At 37.3% G+C, this 16,182-nt stretch overlaps 6 protein-coding genes across 6 annotated transcripts; 5 read left to right on the forward strand and 1 right to left on the reverse strand.

The window, feature by feature from the left end:
• Positions 1–14: 14 nt before the first annotated feature.
• LOC100632933 (external alternative NAD(P)H-ubiquinone oxidoreductase B1, mitochondrial-like) lies at positions 15–2,876 on the forward strand. The gene is made up of 7 exons (XM_003389479.3): positions 15–866; positions 1,495–1,613; positions 1,675–1,830; positions 1,874–2,119; positions 2,193–2,332; positions 2,378–2,533; positions 2,602–2,876. Exons 1-7 carry the CDS (start codon positions 18–20, stop codon positions 2,739–2,741), a joined length of 1,806 nt encoding a protein of 601 aa, XP_003389527.1. The 5' UTR covers positions 15–17; the 3' UTR covers positions 2,742–2,876.
• Positions 2,846–5,586, reverse strand: LOC105314201 (uncharacterized protein DDB_G0290685-like). Its single transcript, XM_011408230.2, has 12 exons — positions 5,511–5,586; positions 5,180–5,460; positions 5,057–5,123; positions 4,609–4,910; positions 4,423–4,549; positions 4,156–4,314; positions 4,017–4,106; positions 3,879–3,951; positions 3,757–3,835; positions 3,463–3,529; positions 3,305–3,401; positions 2,846–3,232 (listed from the first exon to the last, which is right to left on the reverse strand). Exons 1-12 carry the CDS (start codon positions 5,511–5,513, stop codon positions 2,922–2,924), a joined length of 1,656 nt encoding a protein of 551 aa, XP_011406532.2. The 5' UTR covers positions 5,514–5,586; the 3' UTR covers positions 2,846–2,921.
• Positions 5,582–9,369, forward strand: LOC100632048 (V-type proton ATPase subunit C 1-B-like). Its single transcript, XM_003389472.3, has 10 exons — positions 5,582–5,748; positions 5,829–5,896; positions 6,346–6,451; positions 7,235–7,410; positions 7,555–7,653; positions 7,902–8,063; positions 8,119–8,212; positions 8,269–8,366; positions 8,445–8,580; positions 9,069–9,369. Exons 1-10 carry the CDS (start codon positions 5,617–5,619, stop codon positions 9,156–9,158), a joined length of 1,161 nt encoding a protein of 386 aa, XP_003389520.1. The 5' UTR covers positions 5,582–5,616; the 3' UTR covers positions 9,159–9,369.
• A 279-nt stretch (positions 9,370–9,648) lies between these two features.
• On the forward strand, positions 9,649–12,135 carry LOC100633187 (macrophage-expressed gene 1 protein-like). Its single transcript, XM_003389481.2, has one exon. It carries the CDS (start codon positions 9,775–9,777, stop codon positions 12,025–12,027), a length of 2,253 nt encoding a protein of 750 aa, XP_003389529.1. The 5' UTR covers positions 9,649–9,774; the 3' UTR covers positions 12,028–12,135.
• Positions 12,136–12,607: 472 nt separating this feature from the next.
• On the forward strand, positions 12,608–13,462 carry LOC100633315 (macrophage-expressed gene 1 protein-like). The gene has a single exon (XM_020001504.1). It carries the CDS (start codon positions 12,608–12,610, stop codon positions 13,460–13,462), a length of 855 nt encoding a protein of 284 aa, XP_019857063.1.
• A 10-nt stretch (positions 13,463–13,472) lies between these two features.
• On the forward strand, positions 13,473–14,744 carry LOC105311872 (macrophage-expressed gene 1 protein-like). The gene has a single exon (XM_011408233.1). It carries the CDS (start codon positions 13,473–13,475, stop codon positions 14,742–14,744), a length of 1,272 nt encoding a protein of 423 aa, XP_011406535.1.
• Positions 14,745–16,182: the final 1,438 nt, after the last annotated feature.

Here is a 16,182-nt window from a genome sequence, read left to right on the forward strand (position 1 = left end):
CCGCCTATTAATTCATCATGGCTTTTTCCAACATCTTCCGTCTTGTCTCTTTCCCTCTCGTTTCTGTTGGCTCTAGGGAAGGACTAGGCCACATCAGAGTATATTGTAGCAGTGCTCCACCTATTAAACCTAAAAGAGGTAGGAGGTTCCTAAAAAGAACATTAATAGCTCTACTCCTCGGCACTGCCGGGTACTACTCCATCAAGGCACTGGAGAAGGCATCCCGTCCCGTTTATCCTAAAGATCAGAGAAAGAAAGTGGTACTATTGGGCTCGGGATGGGGTGCAATGAGCGTACTCAATCACCTCCAGCCCGATCAGTTTGATATCACCATCGTCTCCCCTCGTAACTACTTCCTCTTTACTCCAATCCTCCCCAGTGTCACAGTAGGCACTGTTGAATCACGGAGCATAGTCGAACCCGTCCGGAAACTAATCCTTAAGTATCACGGCTGTGACCAGGTCCAGTATTACGAAGCGGAGTGCATTGACGTGGATCACAAAGGAAAGCGGATACATTGTCGAGACGTGTCTGGCATTCAAGGAACCGTCTCGGAATTTGATCTTGATTATGATATATTAGTGGTTTCAGTTGGAGCAGATAATAATACTTTCAATGTACCAGGAGTTAACGAGAACTGCTACTTTCTCAAGGAAATGAACGATGCCAGGACGATAAGAAATGCTGTAGTTGATCTTGTTGAGTCGGCCTCTTTCCCAGGGCAACCCGAGGAGGAGATGAAGCGCCTGTTACGTTTTGTTGTGGTAGGAGGAGGCCCAACCGGAGTGGAGTTTGCATCGGAACTGAGGGACTTCTTACGTGAGGACATACCAAAGATATACAGTAATATCAAGGATCACTTTGAGGTATTATAGTCTATTGCATCCAGTGTGTGCTCTATATATAACCTTGTCTTGTGTACTGTATATGTGACATTATGTGTGAGGGCCAGACCGAGTGTCATTTGATGGTTTATTGTAATTACAGTAACAGTACATTGTGTATGATTAGTATTTGATAGCTGTAATGATAGTGTTACTAAGTTTGTTGTTTGTGGGATTGGGTGTTGTTACACTGCTGTTTCACAGCAACAGGTGTTATGCCAGTTAGTACCAGCTGTCTGTTGTTTATTGTATATTGAACAAAAAAGTTTGCTTTGACTCAGGGCTTCCCACAGGATTTTGGCATAATGCTCATGAAGCTTCTTGTCAGTAGTAGACTCCAAGTTGCTCAAAAATTGGACCAAGGACCCTGTACTACATGTAGATGTATGTTCATAAAAATCACAAGGAGAGAATTCTTCATTTTTATAATTTTTCCTGATGCATATACATCTTTGTATGTTGTGTAGAAAGTTTGAGCTGATTCCAATCAAAATTCAAAATTTTAAAGTTGCTCCAAATGCTGTTTAATATTTCATGGAAAACCCTGCTTTGACTATCAAGCATGATGCCATTAGATTTCTTTGATTCCGAGTAATGTTATTGTTTTAAGGTGATGCTAATTCAAAGCGGTGATCACATTCTTAACACATACGATGAGCAGATCAGTGATTTCACTGAACAAAACTTCAACCGAAATCATCACAATGTTGAGATACTGACAGGAACCAGGTCAGTGTAAATGGTTAAAATGTGTGGCTGCTTACCATCAAACTCTATAACTATATATTAGAGTGATAGGAGTTGAACATGATAAAGTAAAGGTACTTGATAAATCATCAGACCAGAAGAGCACTATACCTTGTGGTATGTGTGTCTGGTCCACTGGTGTTGCTCCTAAACAACTGACAAGACAAATGATGCTCAAGATACAAAATCAGAAGAGAGGGTAGAGTGAACTTGATCAACATTATTATTTAATTATTTTTTAGGAAAGCTCTTTTAACTGATGAGTATTTGAGGGTAAAAGGAGCTGAGGGTATTTTTGCAATAGGAGACTGCTCTACTATAGAACAGAACCTTATGCTAGAGAAGGCTCAGCAACTCTTTGAAATGGCTGATGTTAACAAAGATGGACAGCTCACTCTGGATGAGTTTGTGGGCCTCATTGAGAAAGCTAAGCATAAGTTTCCACAGATACAACTGTTCTTTAGTAAAGCAGAGAAAAATGTCAAAAAGTAAGAATGAAAAGTAGCTCAAAAAAAGCAATTTTTGATTGTGTCTTGATCTCTAATTTTTTTTATCTGTTAGACTTTTTGCTGAAATGGACACAAGTGGAGACCAGGCCCTTGATATTGGTGAGTTTAAGAACCTGCTCCGTACCCTTGACCACGAACTTAAGAGTCTACCAGCAACTGCACAAGTGGCATCACAGCAAGGGAAATATTTAGGTATAGAATGAGGCTCATAAATAATGAATGAAAGGATTTCTGTAGGTAAACTACTCAGTAAGACTAATGCTAATCCTGAGTTACTGAGAGATCCCACTGATGCACTGAAGAGCAGAGGTGTATACCAGTTCCATTACAGGCACTTGGGATCATTTGCTTATGTTGGCGACAATAAAGCAGTCCTGGAGGTACCAGTATTTGGTAAGACTGACTGACAGTAATATAGTTCTATCTATTTAATTCTATTGTTCTACTATTCTGATTTGTAGGTGCATTGAATGGTTGGTGGGTGATGTGGCTGTGGAGGGCAGCATATGCCAGTGAATGTGCTTCAACTCGCACTAAAGTACTGCTAGTCACTGACTGGATCAAGTCTTATATCTTTGGAAGAGATACTTCAAGAATTTAAACCAGCTGTACAATATACACATTTTTATTTTCTATTTTTATAAGGAGCAACTCTTTTTTATTAGCCATCATATAGGACTGCTTTTAAATCAGTTGACAGTTTTACACTTTTCTACAATCAATTTTTCAAACTCAATGTAATAATTTTTTATAAAATAATAATAATAAATATAATACATTATTATTTTTTCTTGCTTTTTTCCTCTCCATTGACTTTGTCAATAAGTTTCTTTGCTAATTTCATTAGTTTCTCTCTCTCTTTATCATCCTTTACAACTGGTATCCAGTAGTTAACACAACTTGAGAGAGTATTCCTCAGTTTCCCTGTAGTTATTGCTTCATGCAAGAAGGTGTGTATCAGAGGAGGCTTGTAATGCTCCAGCTTAAACTCTCCTAGACATTTGAGTATTCTTGTCACACGAAGATAATTGTGTCCTGATTCATTGAGGTTTCTAAACCGTTCTTCCCATCTATCAGATCTCTCCACCTTTCCTAAAGCAATACTGAGTATAATACCGTAAATAATGTGTGTGTGTGTGTGTGTGTGTGCAGGGCATCTCAAACCTGTTTCCTTGTTCACAAGTTTCAAGCCATAAAAGTCAAGCATCATTTCGTATGATTTAACAACTCTGTTTAAAGCATCTTTGTCATCACATATCGACTATATTAAATTCAATACCATATAGTTAGCATAACAACATAGATATTATGATAACAATTACCTCGATCTCATGCAGCTGGAGTTCCTGTGCATGCCAATTCAATCCTCTCTCTCTGATAGGAAAGAGCCTACAAAATGTGTTGTCAGTTTACTTTTTACTTTGAACAAGGCTTAACATAACCCATTAATTTATAAAGAACATCAATTTATTTTTAATAAAAAATGCACAGTGTTCACACCTTGAGGAGTGTGAACAAGTTTTCAAAAATTTACAAGCCTAATTTTACAAGCTCAGTATAATCAAGTAAAAGTGCTTGCTTTGCTGCTATATCTAAAAAATTAGGTTTAAGCTCACCATTGAATGTAAGAGTGATGAAACTCCAGTAGTCTGTAGTTCCCCCACCAATTCTGATGTATGTTATCAATAAAGTCACCTATTAATAATAACAACGGTTGAGAAATTAATGGTACACAAACCACTAGGATATGAACGTATTTGATTCGTATAAAACTTGTAATTGTCATCAATATCTGGATAATCACGCTTTCCCTATGAACAATACAGAATCGAGTGATAAAGAAAACTTCACTATACAGCAATTGATGAATACTCACTGGGTATCCATTACGGTATTCCGCAGTATCATCAGAACTATACCTATTAATTCTAGGCATTGATAGCTTTGTGGATCTTAGGTTAAAGCCCTACAGTACATGTATTTTGTAATCTAATGATAATAAATATTCATCTTACTCGTGACCAAAATGAACTTTGCTGCTTTTCTTTTTCTTTTGATTTGACAGGAGGAGAGCTCCTACCTCCTTCATATTCCATATCACTATCATCTGCTGGTTCTGTCCCATCACTATATGCTGGTGAATCAGCACTTGGGTCTTCTTGACCTGTCTCATCCTATAAGAGCACAAATGAAGGTAAGCTTATGTACAAAATGCATGCACTTATATGTACATCAATGGAGAGCAACATTACATGCAGTGGTAATGTGCTATGCCAACTTACTATTTTCACATCTTTCTTTGCATGTCCTTTAGAGTCAAGTGAACCAGTTGGTGGATCTCTCCAAGGTCTCTTTGTATGCCCTCCTTCAGAGTCAAGTGAACCAGTTGGTGATCTATCAACTTTTGGTCTATATATACATGCATAATACATATAAAAATTATAATCTATTATCATTCTTAAATTTACTTTTTGATTTCACTTTCTATTTCTTTCCCTCCATCTTCATTTCCTTTTTTATCCTTTTCAGATTCCTTACCATTATTTCTACCTTCTTCTCCCTTAACTTCAGTTCCATCACTTGTATGAGATACTTCCATTGATTCATCCTTCTCAGTTGAATCCTCCATTCCCTTATCTTTCAATTGATTGGAATCCAATTTTGCTCCTTTACTTTCAGAATTTTCATTGTCCTTTCCTACTGTTCCTACTAATTCACTACTTCCACCATCTTGTATATTCTCTTCTTCACTTTTAGTGACAGCTTCCTCCTAAAAGAAAATGAAAGGGAAAGAATGCATGCACATAAAAGGTGGTATAGATCAAAATGGAATTACATCAAATGGAAACATGCAGTGTCAATGTGTTAAACTATCTTTACGTCAGTTATAATACAGTACATACTAGTAATGATTACCGCTTTCATATCATCTTTAAATGGTCTCTTTGCATGTCCACTTTCAGAGTCAGTTGGAACTGTTAATCTACATACACACATAAAATTTATCCTCACCATTATATATATATTTCTTGAATTTACTTTTCTGTTTCATTTTCTATTTCCTTTCCTCGATGTTTGTTTTCTGATTCGTTACCATTATCTCCACCTTCTTCTCTCTCAACTTTAGTTCCATCACTATTCCTTACATCAGATACTTCCATTGAATCATCCTTCTGAGTTGAACCCTCCAGTCCCTCCTCTTTCAGTTGATTTGAATCTAATTTTGCATCTTCAGCTCCTTCACTGGTGTCCTTTCCTACTGATTCATTGCTTCCACCATCTTGTATATTGCCTTCTTCACCTTTATTGACAGCTTCCTCCTAAGAGAAAATTAGAAATGGAAAGAGAGAAGAGAAGAAAATCAACCTACCATAACTAGATCTACACACCCCCTTTAATAACGGAGCTAGTTATTAAAATGTCCGCCCTATTTTAAGCCCCGCCTATAAGGGGGAGTCAGGTGACGAGAAGGTGTCATGGCGTCTGATAACGAGTACTGGTTGGTTGCTGTTCCAGGCGGGAAGAGCCCAGAGAGAGAATGGAATGCTATTTCAGAGAAGCTCAAACCTATTTCTTCATGTTTTAAGTTCTCTATACCAGACCTAAAGGTTGTCTATGGCCTTTTGTTCAGCCTTTTTACTCTGTTTTCTCCCTCTCTCTCTTTTCTGATTGTTACTCTTTTCTACAGATTGGTACACTCAACTCTCTTGTAGATTTATCAGACACGTTGAATAGACTTGACACATTTGTCGAAGGGTAAGTTAAAATTAAGTTAATTTAACTCTTCCCTTGCCCCGCCCTCTCTCTACTCCACTTCACTGATTATATTCCTCACAGATAGTTTTGCATGTTGCATGTATTCATGTTCAAATGTTTCCTTGTAATAATAAAGTGTGTGTTGTCCAAAGTTGAGAATAAGTGATTGCTGTATCATGTATTATGTACGCATAAGATGTGTTAATGTGCATTTTTTAGTATACAATGTATATTTATATATGTATGTAATGTGTGTGTGTGTGTATATGTGACATTGTGTATCTGAGTGAGTGAGTGAGTAATATTCAATTTTGTTCTCCTATTGTCTCACTCTATAGCTGTTACTATGCACTGATAAATGGTTCTATGTTCTCATGTTGTTACTTTAATTGATTCATTTCTATCACGTGACGTCACTCTCTCCCAAAATGCACTCTCTTCCTAAATAGGGTCGTAAGGAAAATGGCGCATTACATGTCTGATATTATTGATCCAGAAGACAGGGACAAACTCCACGAGAACCTGCTGGTTGGTCCAGGGAAGCTCCCAATGGAAGTGAGTCTAGTTTCAACGTTGTCTCATTTGTATGATCTCTCTCTTCCTCCTCTTTCTATGAGTAATAGTCAGTAGTAGAACAAGTTCCTAGTGTAATGTAGTAATCGATAGCAAAGATATCTATTGTGATAGTATTGTGTACTATTTTTAGTCTGAAGCTTGCTTAAGAATTTGGCCAAAGACCATGTGTTAGAGTACATGGTATTTTGTCAAAAATGGCTTCGAGAGAATTTTTTGTTTTTACATTTTTTCCTGATACATATACATGTACTTATGTTGCGTAGAAAGTTTGAGCTGATTCCAATCAAAATTGGATTTTTTATGAATTTTTAAAGTTGCTCCAAAATTGGGCGAAAGTCCCTGTACTATAGTAGATGGTCTCGGGCTAAATTTTGCTAAAAATGGCTAGTTGAGAATTCTTCATTTTTATAATTTTTTCTGGTGCATATACATGTTCTTATGTTGAGTAGAAAGTTTGAGCTGATTCCGATCAAAATTGGATTTTTTATAAATTTTTGAAGTTGCTTAAAAATTGGGCCAATGACCATTGGCTATATAAGTACACTTTACAAGATTTTAAAGGTATTTAGTCAAAAATAGCTAGTTGAGAATTCTCTATTTTTGTAATTTTTTCTGATACATATACGTACATGTTCTCATGTTGTGTAGAAGTTTGAGCTAATTCTGCAAAATAGGAATTTTTAAGGTGCTCTAAAGCTTTGATATCTAAATGTCATGTTATAGCATCATTACTTTTAAACCTCTTCTCTGTTCTCTACACAGAACTATGTTGCACGGTTCAGTTGGGATCAAGCCAAGTTCCCTTTGCGTCAGTCTCCTTCCGCTCTGGCTGAGAACATTAGTAAAATGGTGACACAGATTGATAATGACTTGAAACAGAAATCCTCATCTTACAACACACTCAAGGGAAACCTCCAGAATATTGAGAGGAAATCAGTGTAAGCCATACATTAAATATTAGTATAACTTTCTTTCATTCACCTCCCTCCCTCTCTCTCTCTCCCTCTCTCTCCCCCTCTCTCTCTCCCCCCCCTCTCTCCCCCCCTCTCTCTCCTTCTTTCTCCCCCTCTCTCTCTTTCTAGTGGTAATCTCATGACTCGTTCTTTGAATGGTTTAGTTGATCCTAAGTTTCTTATCACTAAATCAGAATATTTGCAGACGCTCTGTGTTGTGGTACCAAAGTAAGCAATGGGCACACATCAACACGTGACACTATTGAATAACATTTCAGTGTTTTGATACTCTTATCAGCTAATTTTATTTCCAAAAATTTTAGGATTGAAATTTTTTATGTTAATATTTTAGCCATTACAATGTACATGTACATGTACATATATGCATAATAATGTAATAATAATAATATACATGTATTATATATATAGCATACATGTAATTGTACATGTACTAATGCATGTTTATTACTCAATAGGGCAATGTATAAGGAGTGGCAGCATTCTTATGAGAGGCTATCAGATATGGTTGTACCACGATCAACTGAACTAGTTACCGAAGATCAAGAATATGGACTCTTCACTGTCACCGTTTTCAAGAAAATAGTCGACGAGTTCAAACTACAAGCGAGGGAGAAAAGGTGGGTCTGTTGGAGGAATGGTTTTAATGAGTATTGGGTGTGTTTATGGTGTTAGGTTTGCTGTGAGGGAGTATGAACATGACCCTCAAGCTCTGGAAGCTGAGAGGAAAGAGAAGGAAAAACTTGAAAGAGACCTCAAGAGACAGTTTGTAAGAGGATCCATCATAAAGCACGTCCTTATTACCTTTATGGTTCTTGTACCCAGGGCCCACTGATGAATTGGCTTAAGGTCAATTTCAGTCAAGTTTTCTCTGCTTGGCTTCATCTCAAAGCATTAAGAGTCTTCAGTGAATCAATACTGAGGTACAATTAATCAGTTATAATCATGAAATATAATAAATTCATGCACATAGCATTTATGTTAATACTTTTTGTCTCTAGGTATGGTCTAGATAGTAATTGTGTGTCTCTGGTTCTCAAGCCTCATCGTAGAAGTGCTAAATCAGTACATCAGGCACTCAATGATAAATACTATCATCTTGACAGCATGCCACTGAAGGGATCCAAGGGTGACGATGTGAGTCAATGTACCATATAGCTTGAAAATTTGGTGGAGAAAATTTTTGGCAAATTTAGCAAATTGAGGTCCATTCGCCAAATTTTTAGTCTCCAATTTGATAGGATTCCATAGGAGCATACACCGAGAAACCTCCAAACCTCTTTTAAAGTCGATTTGCCAAATTTTAGCACTCCAAATTTTGTAGCCATATGGTAATTAAAAGTGAGACATTAAATATTATTTATTATAATATGTAAAGAATAGTTGTTGTTATTGTATACTGTAGCCATAACTTTGTGGAGTCTAGCTAGGTTTAACCATACACATGTACATGTATACCACTCCTCCATCCATTAGGTTACATCATTACATGTAATTGTGTAGAAGTGGTTTAAAAGCAATCCATTTGAAGTGCCAGTCCATTTATAACTCTATTAACTAAGTTGATAGATTAACTATATCTTGTTTCTTTCTTCTTTTCCACTTTCTTATACTCTATACGATAGCACATTGACATACCTGGTCTAGGCCTCAACCAAGCTGAGTATTATCCTTATGTTTTCTTCAAAATGAACCTTAACGTCTTAGAGAAATAGAGTGAGGGGGAACATAGATCGATCATCATCCCTTTATTATTATTATTATTATTGTTATTATTTGTTATTATTATCATTATTATTAATTTTTGATGTTTTGTGCTGTTTTTTTCCATAGTTTGTCATTATAGCCCAATAGTGTTGTACTTATGTGTTTGTTCTGTGTGTTGCAACTTTATAAATGTATTATGAACTTGAAAGCAATAACAAAGCAGATAGCAAAACAGTTCAAAGTTTTTGTGATATCGGCAATGAATATAAGATAATGACATTTATCGTGTCACCCGTTGCATATATTAGTATTATGTTTACATTACATTATTCGATGTACTGCTACGTATGTACATGTATGTACATGTATTAGCTCTTATGGATTGTAAAGGGAATGATAGTATCTGTCTTTTTTACCAAATATAGGCATGGTCTTATATCATATTAGTTTTTATAGATACTATAAAAGTGTGGGCTTTTGTATACACTAAATCAGTAAATCACTTCTCACGTCACATGGTGTGGATAGCTGGCTACAGTCTCAGTATTCTTCTACTGTCTTCTATATAAAAGCATAGATTTATAGGCTATTAGGCTGTAGGCTCTCCCTTGCTTGAGTAGGAGGATGGCTATCATGAAGTATTTCTTTGTCTTTTTATTCCTCAAAATTTCTCTTGGGGAGCTCAGTACCTCCCCTTCTTCCTCTTATCCAGTTGGTGATATTCGTAATTGTCCAACTGAACAGATAGTTATTCCTGGGTCACCTCTACTAAGAATGGATGCAATGCCTGGCCTTGGATTTGATAACCTTCGCAACAGGGAGCTGGGTCAGGTGTACAGTAGGAATTACACCAGCTGTCAAGTCTCCAATGATGGCCAATACCTTCTTCCTGACAATATCTATTTGATTCCTGTCCTTAACAGTGAAGTTGACTTCTTTGCCAATGTCTATGATCATTATGATGACTGGAAGTCAACCACAAGCTTCTCCATCAATGCAGAGCTCAAGATTCGTTGGGCCAACATCAATGGGAAGTTCTCAGCCGAGTATCAGGACACAAAGACTAAAATGATTGATACTAACTCGAGAGCTGTTAGGATTGGACTCAGACACCATCTTTACTCAGTCCATGTTAATCCTGATAGCCAGCTCCATCCTTCATTTAAGTCCAGATTAATGGATCTTGCTGCTCACATACAAAATAACAATACTGAAATGGCTCATTATCTCTCTGATCTGATAATAAGGGATTATGGGACTCATGTTGTGACTAGTGTAGAAGCAGGTGGTGCTCTCTATCAGACAACGTTTGTCTCTCGGGATTTCATGAACAACTCTGACTCGTCACAGTTGAAAATGTCTGCCTCAGCCAGTTTCAGTTTCCTTTCCATCTTTCATCTCAGCGTGAGTGCTCATTACACTCGTACTGATACTGACATCAATGGGTTCACTAATAACACTCGTCATCAAAAGACGTCAACTCACGGTGGGCCTCCTTTTAAACTTAGCAACTTCTCTTATGCTGACTGGGAGAATGGACTAAAGAACAACCTCATACCCATTGATAAACATGGCGATCCTTTATTCACTGCAATAACGGCCACTAATATACCAGAACTACCTGATATGCTAGTAATGGAGACTGCAGACTATGTGTACCAGGCAATCAGTAGATACTACAAGGTTAATACACATGAGGGCTGCACTGATTTCATGTCACCAAACTTTAATTTCCGTGCTAATGTGAATGATAACTCGTGCAAGAAGAATCGTCAGAATTACACGTTTGGTGGTATATACCAGGAGTGTGTTAACAGGGAGCTGGGCTATGATGTCTGTGGGTCTTATGGATCAGCTCAAACTAATCCACTGACTTCTGACTACTCTTGTCCCTCTGGTTATCAGAAAGTCTTGTTACATTCTGGAACACTAAGCAAGGTAATGCCAATGACAGTTTATCATCATCATTGTGGCTTTTGGTCCTGCCACACATCCAGCAGTCAGGTCAATGTTGTGAGATATTCAAATTATTATGCTTACTGGTGCTATTATCCACCTGGTGAGACAGTCCCTCCTGACTCTGGCTACATGTTTGGTGGTGTTTATTCTGGGAAGCACACTAACGCAGTCACTGGAACTAGCACCTGCCCTCCTTTCTTCTCTCCTCTTCATTTCGGGCAGGACATTCAAGTGTGTGTCAGCAGTGATATTCAGGGTATGTCTTATGCTCTTCCATTCGGCGGTTTCCACAGTTGCAGCTCTGGGAATCCTCTTTCTCTCTCTCCTGCCCAGTATGAAAAGGGTTCCTCATTCCCTCTACAGTGTCCTGAGCGATATAACCAGTTCCTAGTAACTGTTGATGAAGGCTGCATTGTCAACTACTGCTCAAATGTTGACTTTATTCTCAAGTATACCTCCCAGCCCCCAATACTGCCACCTTATAAGATCAGGCCACCAATGACTGTCAATCAGTCCGAGTCCATGATCATTGTTGGTCCTTATGGTACAGTGTGGACCAAAGGTGATGATGGTACATGGTCTAAACACAAAGCTGGTGATATGATCAATGATAATGAGTATATATGGACATACACTTCTGAGCCGCACAATGTGACTGATGATAATGGAACAGTAATAGGCTCTACTTATGATGGCTCTATGCGTACTCCCAGTTTTACTGGTGCTGAGGTAGCTGGTTTTGTTATAGGATCAGTTTTCTCTACCGCACTGTGTATTGCATTTATTGCTGCTGTTGGTTGTGGTGTTAAAAAGTATAAGAAGAAGCGTATAGCCAGGAAGGAGGCAGTGCTCTACTTGGATAAGTCTGAAACCGGAGAGAATGAGACAGCTGTCCTGGTCCAGAAAATACAAGATTGAATATTGAACTATTAAATTGTGTGCTTTATATTTTCGCTGCTTGTTATGTGCTTTCACTATTAGTGGTTGTTTTTGCATTTAAAAAAAGATACAATATAATCTAAAAAAGAATTGAGGACAGATAGAATCGTCCCAATTGAGTTCAAAGTGAAGAGATTAGTGTCTGTGGCTATAGACTGTCATAATGACATCATTTGATATTTCATGCATGCATGCACCTTTAGGTGCTGATGTATGTATAATATATCAAGTGATGTCATAGAAGTGCTGATGTATGCATGAAAATATCAAATTCATTATTTTGTTGTTATTCATTGTAGAGGTAGTTGGGTGATGACATTGTGATGAGTTAGCCTAATGTAAAAAGTATATAAGCAGCTTAGCTATTCACTGTACTCTTATCCTTATTTCTGCTCATCTTCATTATCACTAGCAACCCAATTATGAGGGGCTTTGTGGTTGCAATTATTTTTTATTGATTTTTGTCCAGCATATTCATGGGGAATCTTCTTATCCAGCTGGTGATATTCGTAATTGTCCAACCGAACAGATAGTTAATCCTGGGTCTCCTCTACTAAGAATGGATGCAATGCCTGGCCTTGGATTTGATAACCTTCGTAATATTGAACTGGGTCAGGTATACAGTAGGAATTACTCCAGTTGTCAAATCTCTAATGATGGCCGTTACCTCCTGCCTGATAATATCAATTTGATTCCTGTTCTTAAGAGTGAAATCGATACATCTGCCAAGGTTTTTCGACATTATAATGAATACACATCTTCATCAAGCTACTCCATTAATGTTGAAGCTAGTGCAAGTTATGGCTGTGCACATGCTAGTGGCAAATTCTCAATGGAGCACCAGGATACAAAAAAGAAAATGGCCAGCTCAAAATCAAGTTCAGTTAGAATTGGACTCAGGCACCATCTTTATTCAGTTCACGTTAATCCTGATAGCCAGTTGCATCCTTCCTTTAAGTCCAGATTGATGGATCTTGCTGCTCACATTCAAAACAATGACACTCAAATGGCTCATTATCTCTCTGATCTGATAGTAAGGGATTACGGGACTCATGTTGTGACGAGTGTTGAAACAGGTGGTGCTCTCTATCAGACTAGCTTTGTTTCACAAGACTCTACTCAAGAAGGTGACACTTCAGGACATTCTGTTGATATTAGTGCTTCAGTTGGAGCAACATTCATAGCCACTTTCTCCATAAGCACTAATATTGGTTGGTCTAAATCCGATTCTAATGAGCAAAGCAATAGTAAAACTAAACATCATGTTCGTACATCAACTCATGGTGGTCCTCCTTTTAAAATGGAAAATTTCAGCTATACTGACTGGCAAAATGGACTAATGAATAATCTTGTGAACTATCGATCGTCGTGGTCAGCCCCTCTCATTTGCTATGACTACTGCAAATTTACCTGAACTACCTGACATGCTACTAACTAAAACTTCAGATTACATTTATAAATCTATCGAAAGATACTACAAAACAAACACTATTAAAGGATGCACTGATATGAACTCCAAAAATTTCAACTTTCATGCTAATTTAGAAGACAGTTCGTGTAAAAAAGACAGACAAAATTACACCTTTGGAGGGATTTATCAAACCTGTGAGGACCATAATAACAATGAGATTTGCAACGATTATGGAGCTAGTCAAAAAAATCCATTGACATCAGATTATTCATGTCCTGATGGATATGAGAGTATCCTACTTCACACTGGTACCTTAAGCAAAATGGTACAAGTTACTTATTATTACCAAAAAAAGCACTGTAAGTTACACATATTTGACTGTAAGATGCAACCTGCAAGTAGCCAACGTTCAGAGATGCGCTACTCTACTTATAATGCTTACTGGTGCTATGCTCCTCCTGGTAAGCAAGAAAGTGCTGATTCAGGATACATGTTTGGTGGTCTATACACCAGTAAAACTCCCAATCCAGTCACCCGTACCACCACTTGTCCACCTTTTTATAATACTCTCCATTTTGGCGAAGATATCAAAGTTTGTGTAAGCACTGATGATCAGGCAAAGGACTATGCAATACCATTTGGTGGTTTCCATAGCTGCAAGTCTGGAAATCCACTGGCCATTACACCAGACATGTATCAGAAATTAGCATCGAACAATCTATTGGAATATGGTTCATCTTTTCCTACGGAGTGCTCTCACCATTACAATCAATTTTTGATAACAATCGATGAAGGCTGCGTTGTGAACTATTGCTCCCAGTTTCAGGACATCATACAGTTTTCACCAAGGCCTCCACTAGTACCACCATATAAAATGAAGCCCCCAATGACAGTCAATAAAACAGAATCGTTGGTTATCTTTGGCCCTTATGGTAAAATATGGGTTAAAAACGACGATGGTAGTTGGTTTGAGTATAAAAATGACAGTGTCAGTGGGTCTGATTATCTCCAATCTTTATTTGTCAAGGAAGATGACATAGCTATACCAACTGAATTACCTACTACATCCAGTCCAAGCCACACCTATTATACTGGTGGTGAGGTAGCTGGAATCGTTATTGGATCATTTTTCTCTACTGCACTGTGCATTGCATTTATTGCTGCTGTTGGTTGTGGTGTTAAAAAGTATAAGAAGAAGCGTATAGCCAGGAAGGAGGCAGGGTGCTACTTGGATAAATCTGAAACTGGAGAGAATGAGACAACTCCCCTGATCCAAAAAGACTAGTCTATTGCCCGGTGTTCTTTAATATTTTTTGCTACTTGTTTGTTTGCTGAATTTTTAGTCTAGATTTGCCGTTTCATTTTTTATGCTTTTTTATTTTTGCTGCCTGCTTTTGTTTTCATTCCTATAAATTTAATCTTGAGCTTTAATAATTACACAGCCGGTAGCCTTTTAAGTTAGTTTTTCATTGATCATGTGATCACTCATAAATAAGAAGTTGCAAAACCAGTGCTGTATCCTGAATTGAAGCCTTTAGCCTCCTACAATAGGCAAATTTCCCAGAAAAATAAATAAGTTTTCCAGCAAATTTTCCCGTGTACAGGAGTCCACATTGTCTGAAGAGGTCCCGCTGGGACGGTCAGTGTTGCCTGTGCTTCTTTGCATTCTTTCTCAGAGCAGAAAGAACAGCAACAACTGAGCCAATGACTAGCCCTACCGTAATATAGTAAAGATATCAATTGTAATACTATTTTGTCTGAAAATGGCTCAAGAATCTGGCTAATGACCATAGGCTATAGTACAGGGTATTTTTTCAAAAATGGCTTTGAAAGAATTTTTCATTTTTATAATACATTATATGTACTTAGGTTGCATAGAAAGTATTCACTCTCCTCCCTCCATCTCTCTCTCCTTCCCTCCCTCCCTCCTTCCCTCCCTCTCCCTCTCTCTCTTTCATGTGGTAATCTAATGACTCATTCTTTGAATGGTTTAGTTGATCCTAAGTATCTTATCACTAAATCAGAATATTTGCAGACGCTCTGTGTTGTGGTACCAAAGTAAGCAATGGGTGCACATCAACACGTGACACTATTGGATAACATTTCAGTGTTTTGATACTCTTATCAGCTAATTTTATTTCCAAAAATTTTAGGATTGAAATTATTTTATGTTAATATTTTATCCATTATAATGTACATATACTTATACATAATAATAATATACAATATGCATATAATATACATGTACATGTACACAACTCCTCCAACCACTAGGATAATTCTGTACAAGTGGTTTAAAGAAATGCTTTGTAGTGCTAGTCGATTTATAACACTATTTACTAAGTCAATAGATTAACTATATCTTGTTTCTTTCTTCTTTTCCACTTTCTTATACTCTATACGATAGCACATTGACATACCTGGTCTAGGCCTCAACCAAGCTGAGTATTATCCTTATGTTTTCTTCAAAATGAACCTTAACGTCTTAGAGAAATAGAGTGAGGGGGAACATAGATCGATCATCATCCCTTTATTATTATTATAATTGTTATTATTTGTTATTATTATCATTATTATTAATTTTTGATGTTTTGTGCTGTTTTTTTCCATAGTTTGTCATTATAGCCCAATAGTGTTGTACTTATGTGTTTGTTCTGTGTGTTGCAACTTTATAAATGTATTATGAACTTGAAAGCAATAACAAAGCCGATAGCAAAACAGTT

This window comes from Amphimedon queenslandica, unplaced genomic scaffold (genome assembly GCF_000090795.2).
Source record: "Amphimedon queenslandica unplaced genomic scaffold, v1.1 AMPQUscaffold_13063, whole genome shotgun sequence".
NCBI lineage: Eukaryota > Metazoa > Porifera > Demospongiae > Haplosclerida > Niphatidae > Amphimedon > Amphimedon queenslandica.